The sequence below is a fragment of the Salvelinus namaycush genome, chromosome 9 (assembly GCF_016432855.1).
Source record: "Salvelinus namaycush isolate Seneca chromosome 9, SaNama_1.0, whole genome shotgun sequence".
In the NCBI taxonomy this organism is placed as follows: domain Eukaryota; kingdom Metazoa; phylum Chordata; class Actinopteri; order Salmoniformes; family Salmonidae; genus Salvelinus; species Salvelinus namaycush.
In genome coordinates this window covers 32,801,257-32,823,243 of record NC_052315.1, presented here as the reverse complement: position 1 = coordinate 32,823,243, position 21,987 = coordinate 32,801,257, and the positions used below count along the sequence as shown (strand labels likewise).

The window sequence follows — 21,987 nt, the reverse complement described above, 5'->3', positions numbered from 1 at the left end:
CCCATCTCTTTAAGGATTCACATGTGAGGTCATGTGCTAAACAGTGAGTAGTGTAGTAAAGATTTAGACAAAAAGTGGTAAAAGTTGTAGCCAACAATAAGTAAAAATTCCAGGTAAACAGAAAGTGTCCAAATAAAAATATTTTATAAATATTCGATGACGCTTACCCAGACACACTTGTCTAAATTGATGGGTCATGTGAAAGAAATGCTATAACCCCCAGCCACATCTTACCAAGTGTATGGGACTCTACAGAAGGTGTAAACGGTACAGCGAAGTGGTTACTTGCATAGTAGCAATATCAAAAATAGATAGTAAAATAAATATAAAGAAAAAAAGAACAAGTGTCAATGACAGTAGCGAAAGAACAAAATAATATACATTATGTTCAAGAACAATATCAATAAGGATATCAGTGAAAGATGAGGTAGGTATATGCCATCAATCAGGGGTAAAGTGGCTGAGCAGCAGGATATGTGACTAGAGGCACTGCAGATAGTGCTGATGGCTGGGATCTCGCCCCCAGTGATTAACTGGTCCGTCCGAACCACACATGAACAAGGGAATCTATATTCCGGGAGCCTGTTTCTGTTCTGCCCTTGACTTTGGTGCAGGGCATGTGATGTCCATAGCCTCTTCCTCGCAAAACTCCCTGTTCTTTTCAAAAAGATAAGTTTGTCTAGCTGTGTCCAGTCCAGGTGCTGCTGGTGCAGGCAGACCATCTATGGGAGGATAGATGTTAGCTTTGTGCAGCAGCTGAAACCTGGTCCCGACTGAGTACTAACGCTCCTTGGTGACAACAACACCAGACTCCAGAGCATCGAACCTGTAAAACAGGAAAAAACTACGAAATTGAGAAGACATTACAACTTTGCATAACATCAATTCACCTCTCAAGTTTAGATAAGAAGAATGACCTCGATAACCTCGTGTCAAGTCACTCTGGTAGAGAGCAGTAGCAACACATTTGCAGTTCTCCATGGCTAACATTATATATTTTGAAAAAACTGCAGTAGAAAGGATTATCTACACATAACGAGCAGCTCATTTTATAGACAGAAGATGCTACAGGGCAGACCAATCCGAACTCATCTCTCAGCATGTCCAGCCCATTCATTATTTCAGTCAATCATGGCTAGCGGAAAGGTTCCTGTCTTTTTCTGTGGTTAAACCAACTAGGCTCGTAATTTAACTATTTATTTCATATTTACAGATGGCATACAAGTTTGTTATTAAGGCACATGAAAGTTCAAATGTTCCAGAAGGCATTTCTGCCAAAAATGTTATTAAAAATAAAATAAACGTTCAAATGCCTCTCCTGTGAAGTCGTGACTTGCGACATACGCCTAGTTTCCTGAAACGGGTCACAAATAGCCGACCAATCAGCCTGTTACCAAACCTTAGTAAACTTTTTGAAAAGAATTGTGTACGACCAGATACAATGTTATTTTACAGTAAACGAATTGACAACAGACTTTCAGCACACTTATAGGGAAGGACATTCAACAACCACAGCACTTACACAAATGACTGATGATTGGCTGAGAGAAAATGATGCTAAAAATATTGTGAGGGCTGTTTTGTTAGACTTTAGTGTGGCTTTTGACATTCTTGTTCATTTTCTGCTGTTGGAAAAATGTATGTGTTATGGCTTTACACCCCCTGCTATATTGTGGATTAAGAGTTACCTGTCTAACAGAACACATATGGGGTTCTTTAATGGAAGCCCCTCCAACATAATCCAGGTAGAATCAGGAATTTCCCAGGGCAGCTGTTTAGGCCCCTTACTTTTTTCAATGTTTACTAACGACATACACTGGCTTTGAGTAAAGCCAGTGTGTCCATGTGTGTCTCAATGCTATACACGTCAGCTACTACAGCGACTGAAATTACTGCAACACTTAACAAAGAGTTGCAGTTAGTTTCAGAATGGATGGCAAGGAATAAGTTAGTCCAAAATATAAAAAAAACTAAAAGCATTATATTTGGGACGAATCATCCACTAAACCCTAAACCACAACTATTGAATAATAAGTTGAGGTGATTAAACTGCTTGGAGTAACCCTGGATTGTGAACTGTCTTGGTCAAAACATACTGATATAACAGTAGCTAAGATGGGGAGAAGTCTGCCCATAATAAAGCGCTGCTCTCCCTTCTTAACAAGCAGGTCCTACGGGGCCTAGTTTTGTCGCACCTACTGTTCAGTAATGTGGTCAGGTGCCAAATAGAGCACAGCTCTAGCTGGCCCTTAAAAGTACTCGGGGTATGCATGTCAATAATATGCATGTCAATCTCTCCTGGCTCAAAGTGGAGGAGAGATTGACTTCATCACTACTTGTTTTTGTAAGAAGTGTTGATAAACTGAATGTACTGAGCTGTTTGTTTAAACTCACAAGACATGCCACCAGAGATCTCTTCATAATCTCCAAGTCCAGAACAGACTATGGGAGGTGCAAAGTACTACATAGAGCCATGACTACATGGAACTCTATTCCACATCAGGTAACTGAATCAAGTAGAATCCGATTTAAAAAACTAGTAAAAATACACCTTATGGAACAACAGGGGCTGTGAAGAGACAAACACACAGGTACAGACACACATACGCACACAAGCACTAGCATACGCACTCTACACACACGTACATTGTAATATTGTTGAATGGTGGTATTATAAATTTTGTATTGTGGATGTGTAGCGGTGTAATAATGTTATATGATGTACTGTTTTATCTTTTGCTTCACATGTAATGTAAGTGCCTTAATGTGTTTGGATCCCAGGAAGAGTAGCTGCTGCCTTGGCAAAAAAAATACAAATACTCCATGCACTGTGTGCCTCCTCCAGATTAAGCTGATTCCCTATGTGTTCCCTCACACCCGGCTCAAACTACAGAGGGACCCCAAGGACACCAGTGTCTCAGGTAGAGCAGAACACAGTAAACATTCTCAACAGTTTTCAGTTGTGCTAACATAATTGCAAAAGTGTTTTTTGATGATCAATTAGCCTTTTAATATGATAAACTTGGATTAGCTATCACAACGTGTCATTGGAACACAGGAGTGATGGTTGCTGATAATGGGCCTCTGTACACCTATGTAGATATTCCATTAAATATCTGCTGTTTCCAGCTACAATATTAATTTACACCGTTAACAATGTTTACACTGTATTTCTGATCAATTTGATGTTATTTCAATGGACAAAAAATGTGCTTTTCTTTCAAAAACAAGGACATTTCTAAGTGACCCCAAACCTTTGAACGGTTGTGCACATATGTGTGTTCCCTGCAGGGAATGGCCTGGGGATCCGTGTGGTGGGAGGAAAGGAGATTCCTGGTTGTCATGGTGAGATAGGAGCCTACATCGCCAAGGTTACACCCGGAGGAGTGGCCGAACAGACAGGGAAAGTGGTGGAAGGTAAGTGTTTGTGCACATGTACTTGTGTAAGGTATAAATGGAGCAAGAGAAGGAGGAGAGAACAAGAGATTAGTCATCTCTGTTCATACAGGGACACAGTCTGATTTAAGGTTGAGAAAATACTGTGGGCTATAGCCGATGGGATCGTCATTATAGTGGGATTTTAATCCGTGCGGAAAGAAAATGAAAGTGACATTTGGGAAAAAAACAATGATTAACGTTCTTATACAGCAATATCATAACTCATAAGCGCATGTTGTATGCATTTCAATTTGTCTGAGTTAAGCTGGATGAGGTATATTGATTATTTCACACGTGTTCTGGACGAGATAGACTTCTCAATGTCAGATTTCAGCTCAGAGCAGATTAGCTACTGGTTTAAGCAGAAATCTATTATTATATTAATCATTTCAGGCCACTGTCAGCTCACTGTGAATGTCTTTGCCAAGCTCTCTGAGCACCATAGAGAGATGAGAGGGTGTTTGTGTGTGTACAGTATGTTTGTGTTTGCGTGTGTGTCTGTCATGTCTCATTCTCTGAGACATCAGAAAAAAAGTTCTGTCTCTTTGCACTCTGCCCCTTTGCAATGCCACAAAGACTAGCCATTATGCTGTATTTAGCACACACACAGTCATTCACACTCTCTCCCTTTATCTCTCTCCCTTTCTCTCTCTGTCTCCCTCTCTCTCAATCTATCTCTGTTTCTCTCTCTGTCTCCCTCTCTCTCAATCTATCTCTGTTTCTGTCTCTCTCTCTCTCTCTGTCTCTCTTTCTCTCTCTGACAAACATACATGTTCACACAAACACTGACACACACACCAAATCAAATTGCATTTGTCACATGCTTCGTAAACAACAAGTGTAGACTAACAGTGAAATGCTTACTTACGGGCCCTTCCCAACAATGTAGAGAGAAAGAAAATACAAAAATAATAGAAAAGTAAAACACGTAATAATAAAAATACACAATTAGTAACGATAACTTGGCTATATACACGGGGTACCAGTACCGAGTCGATGTGCATGGGTACGAGGTAATTGAGGTAGCTACACTATGTACATATAACTAGGAATAAAGTGAATGATAATCAACAGAAGCAGCAGCGTATGTGATGAGTCAAAAAAGGGTCAATACAGATAGTCCAGGAAGCTATTTGGTTAACTATTTAACTAACTATTTAGCATTCTAATGACTTGGGGGTAGAAGCTGTTCAGAGTCCTGTACACACACACACGCATACACACACTGAAACACACACACACACACACACACACAGTATTTAGCACCCTCCCCCTTTTTCTGCTTCCGTTCATCATATTACTGTAAAACCCTCCTTTCTGAAGCACATAGATTAGTACAGGCTACAGGCAGAATATAACAAAGTGGAAGAGACTTCAGAACACACCACTGTAATTACCAGACATCCTGAACAATGTGTAGGACATTAGCTTACTCCTACTGCTATATTTCAGGGATTTACTGTCACATGTGGGACGTGTCTCTGCATCCAGCCCTCTTGGGTTAAACCAGAAGGAAAGCCTGGTTCTTTATAGTTCTATAGCGTAATCCACTCTGCAGTTAGGGATGTTTCTGGGGATGAGATAGTGTTCATCTACTCCCTCTTGCTGTCCTACTCAGTTCAGACGCTGTGACGTCACACCCTGGCGGTGACACTTGCGACATGGGACAGCCTTGACTTTTCTGAGAGAGGAGTTTGAAGGACAAATACACACATACACTTTCTCTCTCGGCATATGCCATCTCCCTAAAATCCCCTGCAGTTTAAAATTATATTAAGCTTTATACAGATTGTGGAAATGATTATGTAGCTAGAGTAAGTATCTCAGTGTATTGTAATTTTGACAGAATGTTTAGGTGTTTGTGTTTCTCTAACATATACAGTACCAGTCAAAAGTTTGGACACACCTACTCATTCTTTATTTTCTTTATTTTTACTATTTTCTACATTGTAGAATAATAGTGAAGACATCAAAATTATGAAATAACACATATGGAATCATGTAGTAACCAAAAAAGTGTTAAACAAATCAAAATATATTTTAGATTTTAGATTCTTCAAAGTAGCCACCCTTTGAATTCATGACAGCTTTGCACACTCTTGGCATTCTCTCAACCAGCTTCATGAGGTGGAATGCATTTCAATTAACAGGTGTGTCTTGTTAAAAGTTAATTTGTGGAATTTGTGTGTCTTTCCTTCTTAATACGTTTGAGCCAATCAGTTGTGTTGTGACAAGGTAGGTGCCGTATACAGAAGACAGCCCTATTTGGTAAAAGACCATGTCCATATTATGGCAAGAGCAGCTCAAATAGGCAAAGAGAAATGACGGTCCATCATTACTTTAAGAGATGAAGGTCAGTCAATGCGGAACATTTCAAGAACTTTGAACGTTTCTTCAAGTGCAGTCGCAAAAACCATCAAGCGCTATGATGAAACTGTCTTTCATGAGGGCCGCCACAGGAAAGGAAGACCCAGAGTTACCTCTGCTGCAGAGGATAAGTTCTTGCAGCCCAAAGAAATGCTTCACAGATTTTAAGTAACAGACACATCTCAGCATCAACTGTTCAGAGGAGACTGCGTGAATCAGGCCGAATTCATGGTTGAGTTGCTGCAAAGAAACCACTACTAAAGGATACAAATACAAATAAGAAGAGACTTGCTTGGGACAAGAAACACGAGCAATGGACATTAGTCCCGTGGAAAACTGTCCTTTGGTCTGATGAGTCCAAATTTTAGATTTTCGGTTCCAACCGCCATCTTTGTGAGACACAGAGTAGGTGAACGGATGATCTCCGCATGTATGGAGGAGGAGGTGTATTGGTGTGGGGTTGTTTTGCTGGTGACACTGTCAGGATTTATTTAGAATTGAAGTCACACTTAACCAGCATGGCTACCACAGCGATATGCCATCCCATCTGGTTTGCGCTTAGTGGGACTATTATTTGTTTTTCAACAGGACAATGACCCAAAATACACCTCCAGGCTGTGCAAGGGCTATTTGACCAAGAAGGAGAGTGATGGAATGCTACATCAGATAACCTGGCCTCCACAATCACCTGACCTCAACCCAATTGAGATGGTTTGGGATGAGTTGGACCACAGAGTGAAGGAAAAGCAGCCAACAAGTGCTCAGCATATGTGGGAACTCCTTCAGGACTGTTGGAAAACCATTCCTCATGAAGCTGGTTGATAGAATGCCAAGAGTCTGTTAAAACCTCTTCGGGCTAGGGGGCAGAATTTTCACGTCCAGATGAAAAGCGTGCCCAAAGTAAACTGCCTGCTACTCAGGCCCAGAAGCTAGGATATGCATATTATTAGTAGATTTGGATAGAAAACACTCTGAAGTTTCTAAAACTGTTTGAATGATGTCTGTGAGTTTAACAAAACGTATTTGGCAGGCAAAACCCAGAGGACAAACCATTCAGGATTTTTTTTTTTTGGGGGGGTCACTCTTTTCAATGGGTTTTCTATGGGGATCTGGACTTCTAAGGCACTTGCTTGCAGTTCCTATCACTTCCACTGGATGTCAACAGTCTTTAGAAATTGGTTGATGTTTTTTTTTTGTGTAATGAAGAAGTAGCCCTGTTCAGAACGAGGGTCGAGTGAAGTGTACTGTTTGTTAGAGGCGTGTGACCTGAAAGCACGCTCCACTTTGTTTTCCTCCGGTATTGAACACAGTTTATCCCGTCTTAAATTTTATCAATTCTTTATGTAAAAAAATACCTAAAGTTGTATTTGGAAAGTTGTTTGAAATGTTTGGACAAAGATTACAGGTAATTTATGAGATATTTTGTAGTCATGTTGCGCGAGTTGGAACCGGTGCTTTTCTGGATCAAACACGCCAAATAAATGGACATTTTGGATATATAACGACGGAATAAATCGAACAAAAGGAGCATTTGTGATGTTTATGGGACATATTGGAGTGCCAACATAAAAAGCTCGTCAAAGGTAAGGCATGAATTATATCTTTATTTCTGAGTTTCGTGTCGCGCCTGGCGGGTTGAAATATGATTGTCTGTGTTTGTTTGATGGGGTGCTATCCTCAGATAATAGCATGGTTTGCTTTCGCCGTAAAGCCTTTTTGAAATCTGACACATTGGCTGGATTAACAACAAGTGTAGCTTTAATTTGGTGTATTGCTTGTGTGATTTCATGAAAGTTTAATATTTATTGTAATTTAATTTGAATTTGGCGCTCTGCCATTTCACCGGATGTTGTCGAGGGGTTCCGCTAGCGGAACGTCTAGCCGTACCAGGTTTTAAGACTGTTTTGCTAACACAGACTGGAACATGTTCCGGGATTCTTCCGATGGCACTGAGGAGTACACCACATCAGTTACTGGCTTTATCAATAAGTGCATCGAGGACGTCGTTCCCACAGTGACTGTACGTACATACCCCAACCAGAAGCCATGGATTACAGGCAACATTCGCACTGAGCTAATGGGTACAGCTGCCGCTTTCAAGGTGCGGGACTATAACACGCATGAGAGCATCAGCTGTTCCGGACGGCTGTGTGATCACGCTCTCCGTAGCCGACGTGAGTAAGACCTTGTCTGGCCGAGGCGTTCCGCTAGCGGAACTCCTCCCACATTCCACTGAAAAGGCAGAGCGCGAAATTCAAAAAATATTTTTTTGAAATATTTAACTTTCACACATTAACAGGTCCAATACAGCAAATGAAAGATACACATCTTGTGAATCCAGTCAACATGTCCGATTTTTTTAATGTTTTACAGCGAAAACAGCACGTATATTTATGTTAGCTCACCACCAAATACAAAGAAGGACAGACATTTTTCACAGCACAGGTAGCATGCACAAAGCCAACCTAACTAACCAAGAACCAACCAAACTAACCAAGAAACAACTTCATCAGATGACAGTCTTATAACATGTTACACAATAAATCTATGTTTTGTTCGAAAAATGTGCATATTTGAGGTATAAATCAGTTTTACATTGCAGCTACCATCACAGCTACCGTCAAAAATAGCACCGAAGCAGCCAGAGTAATTATAGAGACCAACGTGGAATACCTAAATACTCATCATAAAACATTTCTGAAAAATGCATCGTGTACAGCAAATAAAAGACAAGCATCTTGTGAATCCAGCCAATATTTCAGATTTTTTAAGTGTTTTACAGCGAAAACACAATATAGCATTATATTAGCTTACTACAATAGCCTACCACACAACCGCATTCATTCATCAAGGCACGTTAGCGATAGCAATAGGCACGTTAGCGTTAGCGAATAAACCAGCAAAAGATATCAATTTTCACTAACCTTCATAAACCTTCCTCAGATGACAGTCCTATAACATCAGGTTATACATACACTTATGTTTTGTTCGAAAATGTGCATATTTAGAGCTGAAATCAGTGGTTATCCATTATGCTAACGTAGCTTCCTTTTCCCAGAATGTGCGGATATTTCTATTAGACTCTCACCTATTCTGACCAAATAGCTATTCATAAACATTACAAAAAAATACATGTTGTATAGGAAATGATAGATCCATTAGTTCTTAATGCAATCGCAGTGTTAGAATTCTAAAAATATCTTTATTACGACATAAGGCTTATGTTATAGCGAGAGAGTGGCCAAAACCGGGGCGCAAAACTACTAGTATACAGTTCGACAGATATATGAAATAGCATCATAAAATGTTTCTTACTTTTGGTGATCTTCCATCAGAATGTTGGACAAGGGGTCCTTTGTCCAGAACAGTCGTTGTTTGGATTTAGAACATCGTTTTTCCCTCTTGAATTAGCAAGCACACTGGCCAAGTGGCGCGAAGCTCTCCTTCTGAAAAAAGGCACACAACGCAACACGCCTAACGTCCCGAATAAATTTCAAAAATCTAATAAAACTATATTGAAAAAACATACTTTACGATGATATTGTGACATGTATCAAATAAAATCAAAGCCGGAGATAGTAGTCGCCTATAACGACAGCTTTTCAAAAGGCAATTCCAGGTCCATCTGCGCGCTCTCCAGAAAACAGGAAATGGATGACTCGTCGTGCCAAGAGGATATATTCCACCTCAGACCAAGATAAACACTTCATTTTTTCTCTCACATCCTCTTGACATCTAGGGGAAGGTGTATGACGTGCATGTATACTCATACGTGTCATGCCCATTTATAGGCAGGCCCTTGAACAGAGCATAATTTTCAGACTTTCCACTTCCTGGTCAGAAAGTATGCTGCCAAATGAGTTCTGTTTTACTCACAGACAAAATTCAAACGGTTTTAGAAACTAGAGAGTGTTTTCTATCCAATAGTAATAATAATATGCATATTGTACGAGCAAGAATAGAGTACGAGGCCGTTTAAATTGGGCACGTTTTTCCCCCAAAGTGTAAATAGCGCCCTCTATCCTCATCAGGTTAAACATGTCAACATACACAAGGCTGCGGGGCCAGACGGATTACCAGGATGTGTGCTCCGGGCATGTGCTGACCAACTGGCAGGTGTCTTCACTGATATTTTCAACATGTCCCTGATTGAGTCTGTAATACCAACAAATTTTCAAGCAGACCACCATAGTACCTGTGCCCAAGAACACAAAGGCAACCTTCCTAAATGACTACAGACCCGTAGCACTCACGTCCGTAGCCATGAAGTGCTTTGAAAGGCTGGTAATGGCTCACATCAACACCATTATCCCAAAAACCATAGACCCACTCCAATTTGCATACCGCCCAAACAGATCCACAGGTGATGCAATCTCTATTGCACTCCATACTGCCCTTTCCCACCTGGACAAAAGGAACACTTATGTGAGAATGCTATTCATTGACTACAGCTCAGCATTCAAACCCATAGTACCCTCAAAGCTCATCACTAAGCTAAGGATCCTGGGACTAAACACCTCCCTCTGCAACTGGATCCTGGACTTCCTGACGTGCCCCCCCCCAGGTGGTGAGGGTAGGTAGCAACACATCTGCCACGCTGATCCTCAACACTGGAGCCCCCCCAGGGGTGCGTGCTCAATCCCCTCCTGTACTCCCTGTTCACCCATGACTGCGTGGCCAGGGACGACTCCAACACCATCATTAAGTTTGCAGACGGCACAACAGTGGTAGGCCTGATCACCGACAACGACAAGACAGCCTATAGGGAGGAGGTCAGAGACCTGGCCGGGTGGTGCCAGAATAACAACCTATCCCTCAAAGTAACCAAGACTAAGGAGATGATTGTGGACTACAGGAAAAGGAGGACCGAGCACGTCCCTATTCTCATCGACGGGGCTGTAGTGGACTAGGTTGAGAGCTTCAAGTTCTTTGGTGTCCACATCACCAACAAACTACAATGGTCCAAACACACCAAGACAGTCGTGAAGAGGACACGACAAAGCCTATTCCACCTCAGGAAACTAAAAAAATTTGGCATGGGTCCTGAGATCCTCAAAATGTTCTACAGCTGCAACATCGAGAGCATCCTGACTGGTTGCATCAATGCCTGGTACCAATTGCTCGGCATCCGACCACAAGGCACTACAGAGGGTAGTGCGTACGGCCTAGTACATCACTGGGGCTAAGCTGCCTGCCATCCAGGACCTCTACACCAGGCGGTGTCAGAGGAAGGCCCTAAAAATTGTCAAAGACCCCAGCCACCCCAGTCATAGACTGTTCTCTCTATTACCGCATGGCAAGTGGTACCAGAGTGCCAAGTCTAGGACAAAAAGGCTTCTCAACAGTTTTTACCCCAAGCCATAAGACTCCTGAACAGGTAATCAAATGGCTACCCGGACTATTTGCATTGTGTGCCCCCCCAACCTGTCTTTTACGCTGCTGCTACTCTCTGTTCATCATATATGCATAGTCACTTTAACTATACATTCATGTACATACTACCTCAATTGGCCCGACCAACCAGTGCTCCAGCACATTGGCTAACCGGGCTATCTGCATTGTGTCCCACCACCCACCACCCACCAACCACTCTTTTAGTCACTTTAACCATATCTACATGTACATATTACCTCAATCAGCTTGACTAACCGGTGTCTGTATGTAGCCTCGCTATTTTTATAGCCTCGCTACTGTATATAGCCTCGCTACTGTTTTTCACTGTCTTTTTACTGTTGTTTTTATTTCTTTACTTACCTATTGTTCACCTAATACCTTTTTGCACTATTGGTTAGAGCCTGTAAGTAAACATTTCACTGTAACGTCTACACCTGTTGTATTCGGCGCACGTGACAAATACACTTTGATTTGATTTGATTTGAAGCTGTCATCAAGGCAAAGGGTGGCTACTTTGAAGAATCTCAAATATAAAATATATTTTGATTTGCTTACTACATTATCCTATATGTGTTTTTTCATAATGTTGATGTCTTCACTATTTTATAGTAAAAAAAAAAAAAAAAAAACTGGAATGAGTAGGTGTGTCCAAACTTTTGACTGGTACTGTATATATATATGTTTTATTGTCACATACACCAGATAGGTGCAGTGAAATGTGTTGTTTTACAGGGTCAGCCTTGTAGTCCGGCACCCCTGGAGCAAATGAGGGTTAAATGTCTTGCTCAAGGGCACAGATTTTCACCTTGTCGGCTCGAGTATTCGAAGCAGCAACCTTTCGGTTGATGGCCCAACGCTCTAACCACTAGGCAACCAGCCACCCTATTACACAGTAACCCTCCTAGGAAGCAGTCATAGGACCATTGTGTTGTTGTGGTCTTATGGTGTGCGTTTGTCTGACTCTCTTCAGAGGACTCAATTACCTTCATGCAAATTCTGTGTTTAGACTTTAGTTGAAAGAGACCATGGAACTGAACACTTGTACCCTCAGGTGCAAAGAGAGAGAGAATGAGAGAGGGGGGGTGATGAGAGAGAGAGGAGAGATAGAGAGAGACAGAGATAAATAGAGAAAGAGAGGGAGAGATGAGGAGTGGGGAATGAGAGACGGAGAGGAGAGATAGAGAGAGACAGAGATAAATAGAGAAAGAGAGGGAGAGATGAGGAGTGGGGAATGAGAGACGGAGAGAGAGAGAGAGAGCGTATCCTAAATGTTGCTGTGGCCTTGACTCTCTAACATACAGAGAGAGAGAGATATGTTAATAACATCTTTTGTTGTCACAGCAGCTGGCGAGTTACTTCGTAAGCAAAAGTCTTATCTGAAGACGAGGTTTCATTTGTGTAAGTGCAGCCACAGCACCGATGCTGGCATGGGTTTGAGTTTACTGTGCACTTTCTCCCTTTCAATATCCATCATACAGCTCTTACTGCTATATACTCTGTCATGCTCTCTGAGTCTTGTCTGCTGTGTGAACCAGAACCTGAAAAAGATATACTCTAGTCTAGTGGTTCCCAACCAGGGGTACTAGGGCCCCCTGGGGGTACTTGGCCTATCCACAGGGGGTACTTAAGAAGACCCATGAGACCATACATTTACTGGTAAAAATGCACTATGGGGCTACTTATTAGGTACTCCGGGCTGAGCCAAATTCAGTAGTCGGTACAGTAAACAAAAAACGTTGGGAACCACTGTTCTAGTCAATGAAATGAAAGGCAGTGGTGTTTTTAAAAGACGTAGAGCCTACTCTTGAGAAGGAGTAAGACATTTCTCCCTGAGCTAAACTTGTTTGGGTTGTGTTTTGTGTTCTGAGATGCATTGAGACCAAGGTGTCTGTAGTCTGAGCTTGTCTCAAGACCCTGACTGCAGGATCGAGAATCGATCTGTGGTGCCATAGCAGTTTGAATCATGTGTCATAAACATACATAAACCAAACAGAGATAAGCGTGATATTATGAAGGGTTAAGTGTTGTTACGTTATCTTACTGCCGTGAAAAGTGCTCTCTCGCTCTCTGTCTCTCTCTGTAGGAATGCAGGTGTTGGAGTTGAACGGGGTTCCTCTGATGGGGAAGACTTACGAGGAGGTGCAGTGCATTATGGGTCAGCCGTCTGCAGAGACTGAGCTCTGTGTGAGACTGTGAGTCAAATATCTTACTCCTCATTGCTCTCTATCCTTTCTCATCCCTCTCTCCTCTTACCCCCACTTAATTTAGATGAGAACAACATTTGACCTTCCTGTCTGTCTCTCTCAGTGACCTGAACATGCTGTCTGACCCTGAGCGCCCCCAGGCCTTGGAGGACCATGACCAGCTGAAACCTGGTACACCGCTACATTGTTATAATGCTTCATCATGACTTTTGCACTTTGTTGTTATAATGTATCATAATGTTTATGTAACTTTACAATGCTTCATTGTGAATGTTACTGTGTGTGCGTCTATGTGTGTGTAGGTGACAGGCAGTGTTCTCCAGGAGTGGACCCAAAGCAGCTGGCTGCAGAGCTGCAGAAGGTTTCCCAACAGCAGGCCCCTGGGATGGGGGTAGAAATGGGGGTGGGGGGGCCAGGAGGAGTAGGGGTCCTCTCTGCCCTTGACCGCTCAGCTCTGTTACACTCAGGCAATGCATCGGCCAGCTCTAGTGCCGTCCCCAGCCCTGGTCAGCCTGCCTCCCCAGCCATCAACAAGAAACAACGCCACAGCGCCAAGGTACTGCCTTCATAGTAGTACATTATGATATTGAGAGCCCGTAGCTCCCTGTAGAGTATGTTATTACAGCCATATGGCTGGTGAGTTCATAATTAATAATTCACAAATGCTGTGCATGTGTACGTGCGTTTGTGTGGTAGAGGTCAAGATCAACTGCTGTGGCTGCATTGTGGATCACAGAAACATGACTAGCTAATTATAGAGAAACATGCATGGTATATGTGTGTAGGGTATCAGGAATCATGCTAAGACCCATACATGTCGAATTAACAATGGTTTAATAATCCAACAGTGGCAGGAAATAGACAGGTCAAGGCAGGCAGGGGTCAGTAAACCAGAGAGGTGGGGCAACGGTACCGGTCAGCAGGAAGGCTCAGGGGTAGGCAGAGTGGTCAGGCAGGCGGGCTCAGTGTCAGGACAGGCAAGGGTCAAAACCAGGAGGGTAAGAAAAGAGAGACTGGGAAAAGCAGGAGCTGAGAACAAAAACGCTGGTTGACTCGACAAACTGGCAACGGACAAACAGAGAACACAGGTATAAATACACAGGGGATAATGGGGAAGATGGGCGACACCTAGTGGGGGGTAGAGACAATCACAAGGGCAGGTGAAACAGATCAGGGTGTGACATAGGGAGATAGAGAGAGAGAGAGAGATGCATGCATGGGTGTGAGTGTGAGTGTGTAAATACACATTGTATTAACTACTTTCTATGGTAGGTAGATTATGTAATATACTGCATCTCAATTAACTGAATTAACCTTCTCTGACTGTACAGAATGATTTTTCCGGTTTGTTAATCCTCTTCTAGTAAGTTTTCGCCTGGGTCTTATAGAGTCCATTCAGAAAGCGCTACTCAGCATCTCCAGGACAAGGACAGGTCCTTGATATGTCATCTGACCATAACTATCCTACACAGGGGCTCTAGGCAACCTACTGCTAATTAAAACCATAGTATGATGGACACAGTAACTGAACTTTTCAGGCAGACCAGAGGCTAGTGTGTGTGTGTGTGTGTGTGTGTGTGTGTGTGTGTGTGTGTGTGTGTGTGTGTGTGTGTGTGTGTGTGTGTGTGTGTGTGTGTGTGTGTGTGTGTGTGTGTGTGTGTGTGTGTGTGTGTGTTAATGTAGGGTGTGTGAACATGTATCAGTGAGACTGGTATCGGTATAAACAGAGTGTATAATTGATGCTTGTGTTTGTTTTTCAGTCGGCAGCGGATGTGCAGGTGCTAAAGCCTCAGCCTCACCCAATAACAGGAGAAATACAGGTAGGCCTGCACAGGGGCGGCACCAGAGGGGGGGCATGTGGTGGCACCAGCCACACCTCAAATATGATTGGCCACCCTTAGTGCCCCCCTATTCTCACTGTCACCTATTGGATCAGAGAGCTGTCAATATGGCTCAGATTGGAGAGATAAGACAATGCTTTTGTTCAGGCAAATCATTTTGGCTGGCTTTAAGACCATGCGGATACCTTGGAGTGGGCGCAAAGGCTGTGATTGGCTGGCTGGCTTTAGGATTATGGAGAGCATAGCTACAGTGAGGGAACACTGAATAGTGCAATCTCTCTCAATTGATATGTGGAAAGCAGAGCAGGAAGGTGGCTATGGAACTGCTGGTTGAGTTGACAGGAAACTCAACTAGAATTTTTAATCTCGGTGTTTAGCTAGTGTGTACCAGCTATCAGGCCGACAGCCTCATAGCATCAATACAGCGTAATAAATTCTGCAGTCAAACTTTTTTCATTATGTAATCCAACATTTTAGTGGATATGTGTGCAACAAAAGTTCAACATTCAACATTCACACAGAACGCACTGCAACTGCCTCTGCAATGTAATGCTGCAAGGCTAACGCAGCTTTCCATTGGAAATGGATGTACTTCTGGTGACGCTGTCGGTCTGATCGAGGTGTAATTGCTGTATGGGATGTGTTTGTCTTGACTAAGGTGAAATGAAGCTCCAGCAGCCAAGGTGAGAACGGCTGAAGTCAATTTTGCTTCTTTTTTTGATGTTCTCCAAATATACTTTTAGAGCTTTTAAATTGTGTAGAAATAGAGTAGACCTAAATCAGCTTTAAAAAAGATATATATTCCTTGTAGGGGGTTACCACTAAACTTGTATCTAACGTGAATATTTTCCCAATGTTAATATTCAAATAGATTTATTTAAATAAATTAGGGCAGTTACAAATAAACAGTTATTCAATACAATGCATCTAAATTTAAGCCAATTTGCAATGCTATTTGTGGTACAATTTGACCGGTTCTTGGTACCCCCTTGGCAAACCCCAGTCTCACATCTACTCTGTTTGCTACTGACTCCCCCCAGTCTGGAGTCTGTGGAGTGTGCCTTATATTCCTCAATTCCTCCACTTGATTGATCCACCTGTCAAGAGTTTGATGATTAGTCAGAATCAGGTTGTCCAGTGTTGAGAAACACTGGTCTACATGCCTGTAGAACCTAGTTGAACATACTGCATGTCTCTCTCTGTCCGCTCGGTCTCCTCCAGCTCCAAATCAGCTATGACAGGAACCTGGGGAACCTGATAGTGCATGTGCTCCAGGCCAGGAACCTGGCTCAGAGAGACCCCAACAGATACTCTGACCCCTTTGTCAAGGTCTACCTCCTACCAGGGAGAGGGTGAGATACTTTCACAATGCTTGCTACTGCTTCTGGACTGCTTTTCTCTCTCTCTCTCTCTCTCTCTCTCTCTCTCTCTCTCTCTCTCTCTCTCTCTCTCTCTCTCTCTCTCTCTCTCTCTCTCTCTCTCTCTCTCTCTCTCTCTCTCTCTCTCTCTCTCTCTCTCTCTCTCTCTGTACTCTAATGAGTATTGACTGTTATTATGGTGTGCCTTTATTCATCTGTTAGATTTACTGTGAGCTCTCTGCGAAAGATTGATTGTAAGTAGAAGCCTAGGAGTTCATAAAACATGATAGTGACACATCCAACTGGGGGCTATCTCCATAGCTTCTAACTGGCCTCAGTTGGCATATTGCGTGTACATGTCTGGTTATTGTGGCTAGTCAGATTAATATAATACTTTGATTCAAATGTTTGCATGCTTTGCAAGAAGAAGGATTTCCCTAATAACCCTGTTTACATCAGGCTAGCTGATGGCTCTCTGATAACCGCTGAAAATCGCCAATCAAAATAAATGTTCAACCACAGTGACCAAGTTATTTTTGGGAAGCATATTTGATTCTGAGTTGGGATATATGAAGTCTGTTTGTGAAAACTACTTCTAAGACACATACATTCAGTTGATTCAAATTCACTTCACTCACGCTAAAGAGGGAGGCTCTTTAACACACGTGCAGAACAAATACACCACTGGAACGCCGATTAAGGTGTTTACATATCCTAATAATTCACAAGATTGCTCCGAAAACCAGGTGTTTTAATCGGTGTATGTTTACTTAGATTTTGACCTTACGCCGATTAAGATAAGCAGAGTAAGGTGTTTACATGACTATTGCATGATCTGACTACTGCCATAGCCTAGTGGTTAGAGCATTGGGCCAGTAACCGCAAAGGTTGCTGGATCAAATCCCTGAGCTGACAAGTTAAATATAAGTTTTTCTGCCCCTGAGCAAGGCAGTTAACACACTGTTCCCTGGGCGCTGTGGATGTCGATTAAGGCAGCCCCCCGCACCTCTCTTATTCAGAGGGGTTGGGTTAAATGCGGAAGACACATTTCAGTTGAATGCATTCAGTTGTACAACTGACTAGGTCTCCCCCTTTCCCTAATCAATTTAATATCAAATTATTAACCTTTATTTAACTCGGAAAGTCAGTTAAGAACAAATTCTTATTTACAATGAGGGCCTACCCCGGCCAAACCCGGACGATGCTGGGCCAATTGTGCGCCGCCCTATGGGACTCCCAATCACGGCCGGATGTGATACAGCCTTGATTCGAACCTGGTGCATGTAAACGTACTCATGGACAGATACTACAACTTCATATGAAACACTATTTGGTCAGTGTATCAAAGCATTCTATATTTACTCTAAGATATTCTCTAGAATGCTGATATTGTGTGTGTGTGTGTGTGTGTGTGTGTGTGTGTGTGTGTGTGTGTGTGTGTGTGTGTGTGTGTGTGTGTGTGTGTGTGTGTGTGTGTGTGCGTGTGCGTGTGTGTGTGTGTATGTGTATGTGTGGTCTCTAGATCGGCTGCAGTGTTCTCTTTCTGAGTGCTCTGATGTGATAGTGTAGTAAGGTTCAACCCTCCCACGGGACAGCGATTATCAGTTTATCAGCATCAGCTTAGCGTATCCCTCTTTCCTTCCTTGCCCCATCATTGTCTCCATCCCTCTCTTCCTGTGAAAACGCAGAGAGATCGATAGTCTTTATCTGACCTATAACACTATCTGCGTTCTACTAATGGCTCTATCAGCCATGTTCATGGGATTTTACAGTACGGTGCCAGAACTCTACCCTGATTTCGGATTGGATCAAAGATTCAGAGACTGTACCCGATTTAGATAGAAACTGCCAGCACAGACACACACACACACCTCTTTAGCTCAGTATATAGGGACTGCTTGATATGTGTTTAAACAGTAGACAGTAGTAAATAAACCATGTCTTTATGTTTCTATGTTGTCGTTCTTTATCTCCTTCCCTTTATGTCTCTGTTTCTCTGACGATTTCTTTCTTTTTGCTGTTCTTGTTGTTTGTTGTCTGTTGTCTCTACCCTCCTCTCCCTCCCCTGGACTCTCAGACAAGTCATGGTAGTCCAGAACGCAAGGTAGTGTAGTGCTTCTCTGCTTCTCTCCTTCTCTTCTTCTCTCCATCTCTGCTTCTCTCCTTCTCTCCTTCGCTGCTATCTTCTTCTTTGATTCGGTTCTTATCTGCTTCTATCCTTCCCTAATATTTTACTTCTCTGCTTCTCTTTTTCTCTGCTCTTTTCCTTCTCTCCTTCTCTGCTGCTATCCTTCTCTGATTCTGTTCTTCTCTTCTTCTCTCCTTCTCTTCTTCTCTAATTCTGTTCTCTGCTTCTATCCTTCTCTAATATTTTCCTTCTCTGCTTCTCTTTTTCTCTGCTCTTTTCCTTATTTCCTTCTCTGCTTCTATCCTTCTCTGCTCTCTTCCTCTCTTCCTCTCTTCCTGCTATCCTTCGCCGCTCTCTTCCTTCTCTGCTTCTATCCTTCTCTGCTCTCTTCCTCTCTTCCTGCTATCCTTCGCTGCTCTCCTCCTTCTCTGCTGCTATCCTCTGCTCTCTTCCTTCTCTGCTGCTATCCTCTGCTCTCTTCCTTCTCTGCTGCTATCCTTCGCTGCTCTCTTCCTTCTCTGCTGCTATCTTTCTCTGCTGATATCCTTCGCTGCTTTCTTCATTCTCTCCTTCTCCGCTCTTCTCCTTCTCTGCCTCTCCTTCTTTGCATTCTGTCTCTGTTTCTCTGCCCCTCTGTCTCCTACTTTCCTTCCCTCCCTCTTTTTCTCTCATTCTTGCCTTCTCTGGCTCTCTAATTATCTGCCTCTCTGCTTTCAGTCTGTTTTTTCCCCCTGCGTCAATGTGCAATGTGATTATCTGATTGTGCAGATGTAGCCAAGAACATTGCTGGGTTGAAATCAAAGTTGAAATGTGAAATCATTTCATGAGTCAGACGTGTTTTTCACCTCACCTTTATGCTCTCTGCTACAGGAGTGGAGCTGTGCCTTACAGTCAAATATTGATTCAACCAGACAAACATACATACATCACTATTTCTTTGACTTTATTCTTGTTTCATGTTGTTATCCTGTCTAGCCAGGTGTCTATACACTACCGTTCAAAAGTTTGGGGTCACTTAGAAATGTCCTTGTTTTTGAAAGGAAAGCTAATTTTTTGTCCATTAACATAGTATCAAAATTGATCAGAAATACAGTGTAGACATTGTTAATGCTGTAAATGACAATTGTAGCTGGAAACGGCAGATTTTTTAATGGAATACATTAGAGTGTCTAGTTTGAGAAACGGACTCCTCACAAGTCCTCAACTGGCAGGTTCATTAAATAGTACCCGCAAAACACCAGTCACAACGTCAACAGTGAAGAGGCGACTCCGGGATCCTGGCCTTCTAGACAGAGTCGTAAAGAAAATCCATATCTCAGACTGGCCAATAAAAATAAAAGATTAAGATGGGAAAAAGAACACAGACACTGGACAGAGGAACTTTGCCTAGAAGGCCAGCATCCCGGAGTCGCCTCTTCACTGTTGACGTTGAGACTGGTGTTTTGCGGGTACTTTTTAATGAAGCTGCCAGTTGAGGACTTGTGAGGAGTCTGGTTCTCAAACTAGACACTCTAATGTACTTGTCCTCTTGCTCAGTTGTGCACCAGGGCCTCCCACTCCTCTTTTTTTGTTCTGTGAAGGGAGTAGTACACACCGTTCTTCAGTTTCTTAGAAATTTCTCGCATGGAATAGCTTTCATTTCTCAGAGCAATAATAGACTGACGAGTTTCAGAAGAAAGTTATTTGTTTCTGGCCATTTTGAGCCTGTAATCGAACCCACAAATGCTGATGCTCCAGATACTCAACTAGTCTAAAGAATGCCAGTTTTATTGCTTCTTAAATTAGCACAACAATTTTCAGCTGTGCTATCATAATTGCAAAAGGGTTTTCTAATGATCAATTAGCCTTTTAAAATGATAAACTTGGATTAGCTAACACAGCGTGCCATTGAAACACAGGAGTGATGGTTGCTGATTATGGGCCTCTGTACGCCACTGTAGATATTCCATCAACAATCTGCCATTTCCAGCTACAACAGTCATTTACAACATTAACAATGTCTACACTGTATTGCAGATCAATTTGATGATATTTTAATGGACAAGAAATGTGCTATTCTTTCAAAAACAAGGACATTTCCATGTGACCCCAAACTTTTGAATGGTGGTGTACATTTGACCCTCATCCAACATTTGCAAGACATCATGTACAATATATGATGATATAATTATATTGAATCAGATATTCAATTATCGACATCCTGCCATATCATCTTTATATCTATCATCAAATGTCATTTGGCAAAATCTACAATAAGGTGGACATATTAACATACAAAGACCACATCTGAGACTAAATGTGTTCCTTTGTTATGACATCATAGTGGTGAGAACAAGAGGAGGACCAAGTACGTTCAAAGGAGTCTGAACCCAGAGTGGAACCAGACCGTCATCTACAAGAACATACACCTGGAACAGGTAGCAACACGCACACGCACACGCACACACACAAAGCACCTACTAACGCATCCGTCACACACAAATCCACACACATCCACATTGAACATTATTTTGAATGAATTTATTTAGTTAGTCTTATTTCAAGTTGAATTGGTAGTTCTGAATCCTTGTTGATGTTCTGACTGTCTCTCTCTGCAGCCTCAGTACCCATTACCAATCCCTTGAAGCCCATAACACCACTCTCCTGGCTAGGTTTAACAACCCCCTCCACCCCTCATTCTGAGCCCTTACAGAATACTAATCACCAGCAAGAGAAAGAGAGAGACAGAGACTTCTTCATTCAACCTAACAGTAGCCCTTGGCTGCAATTTGGACCACTTAGGATGAGTGAAGTCTATCCTTACAGCGCTCTCTCTCAGTGGACAGTAGCATCTCAAGTCTAGTGGCTCCTCTGAGACTCTTCTCTCTATTCTGCCCAGTGAGGTTGTAACGCTGCAATATCACCCACTCACTCACTCACCCACGTCTCTGCCAAGCGTGCACACACACACACACACACACACACACACACACACACACACACACACACACACACACACACACACACTCACACTCACACTCACACTCACACACACACACACACACACACACACACACACACACACAATCACAGAGTCCCCTGACAGGCTGGTGGAATGAGATTGGTCTGTGTGGGTGTTGTACTTGGCATAACTTGTTTAAATGCATTTGTTAATTTAATTATACTGTATATATCTCTCTCTGTCTCTATGTCTCTCTCTCTCTATCATTCTCTCCCATTCCCTATTTTCTCCCATCCATCTCACTCTCTCCCTCTCA

The 21,987-nt window shown here is 42.5% G+C and overlaps 1 protein-coding gene across 1 annotated transcript in view; it reads left to right on the top strand.

The window, feature by feature from the left end:
• The window catches only part of LOC120053243 (protein piccolo-like), an 86,848-nt gene that overhangs the window by 45,483 nt on the left and 19,378 nt on the right, over positions 1-21,987 (top strand). The window contains 9 exon segments of the mRNA XM_039000389.1: positions 2,846-2,921; positions 3,292-3,417; positions 13,283-13,391; positions 13,507-13,574; positions 13,706-13,959; positions 15,164-15,223; positions 16,466-16,596; positions 18,680-18,706; positions 21,054-21,147. Coding sequence (XP_038856317.1) covers positions 2,846-2,921; positions 3,292-3,417; positions 13,283-13,391; positions 13,507-13,574; positions 13,706-13,959; positions 15,164-15,223; positions 16,466-16,596; positions 18,680-18,706; positions 21,054-21,147 — 945 coding nt within the window.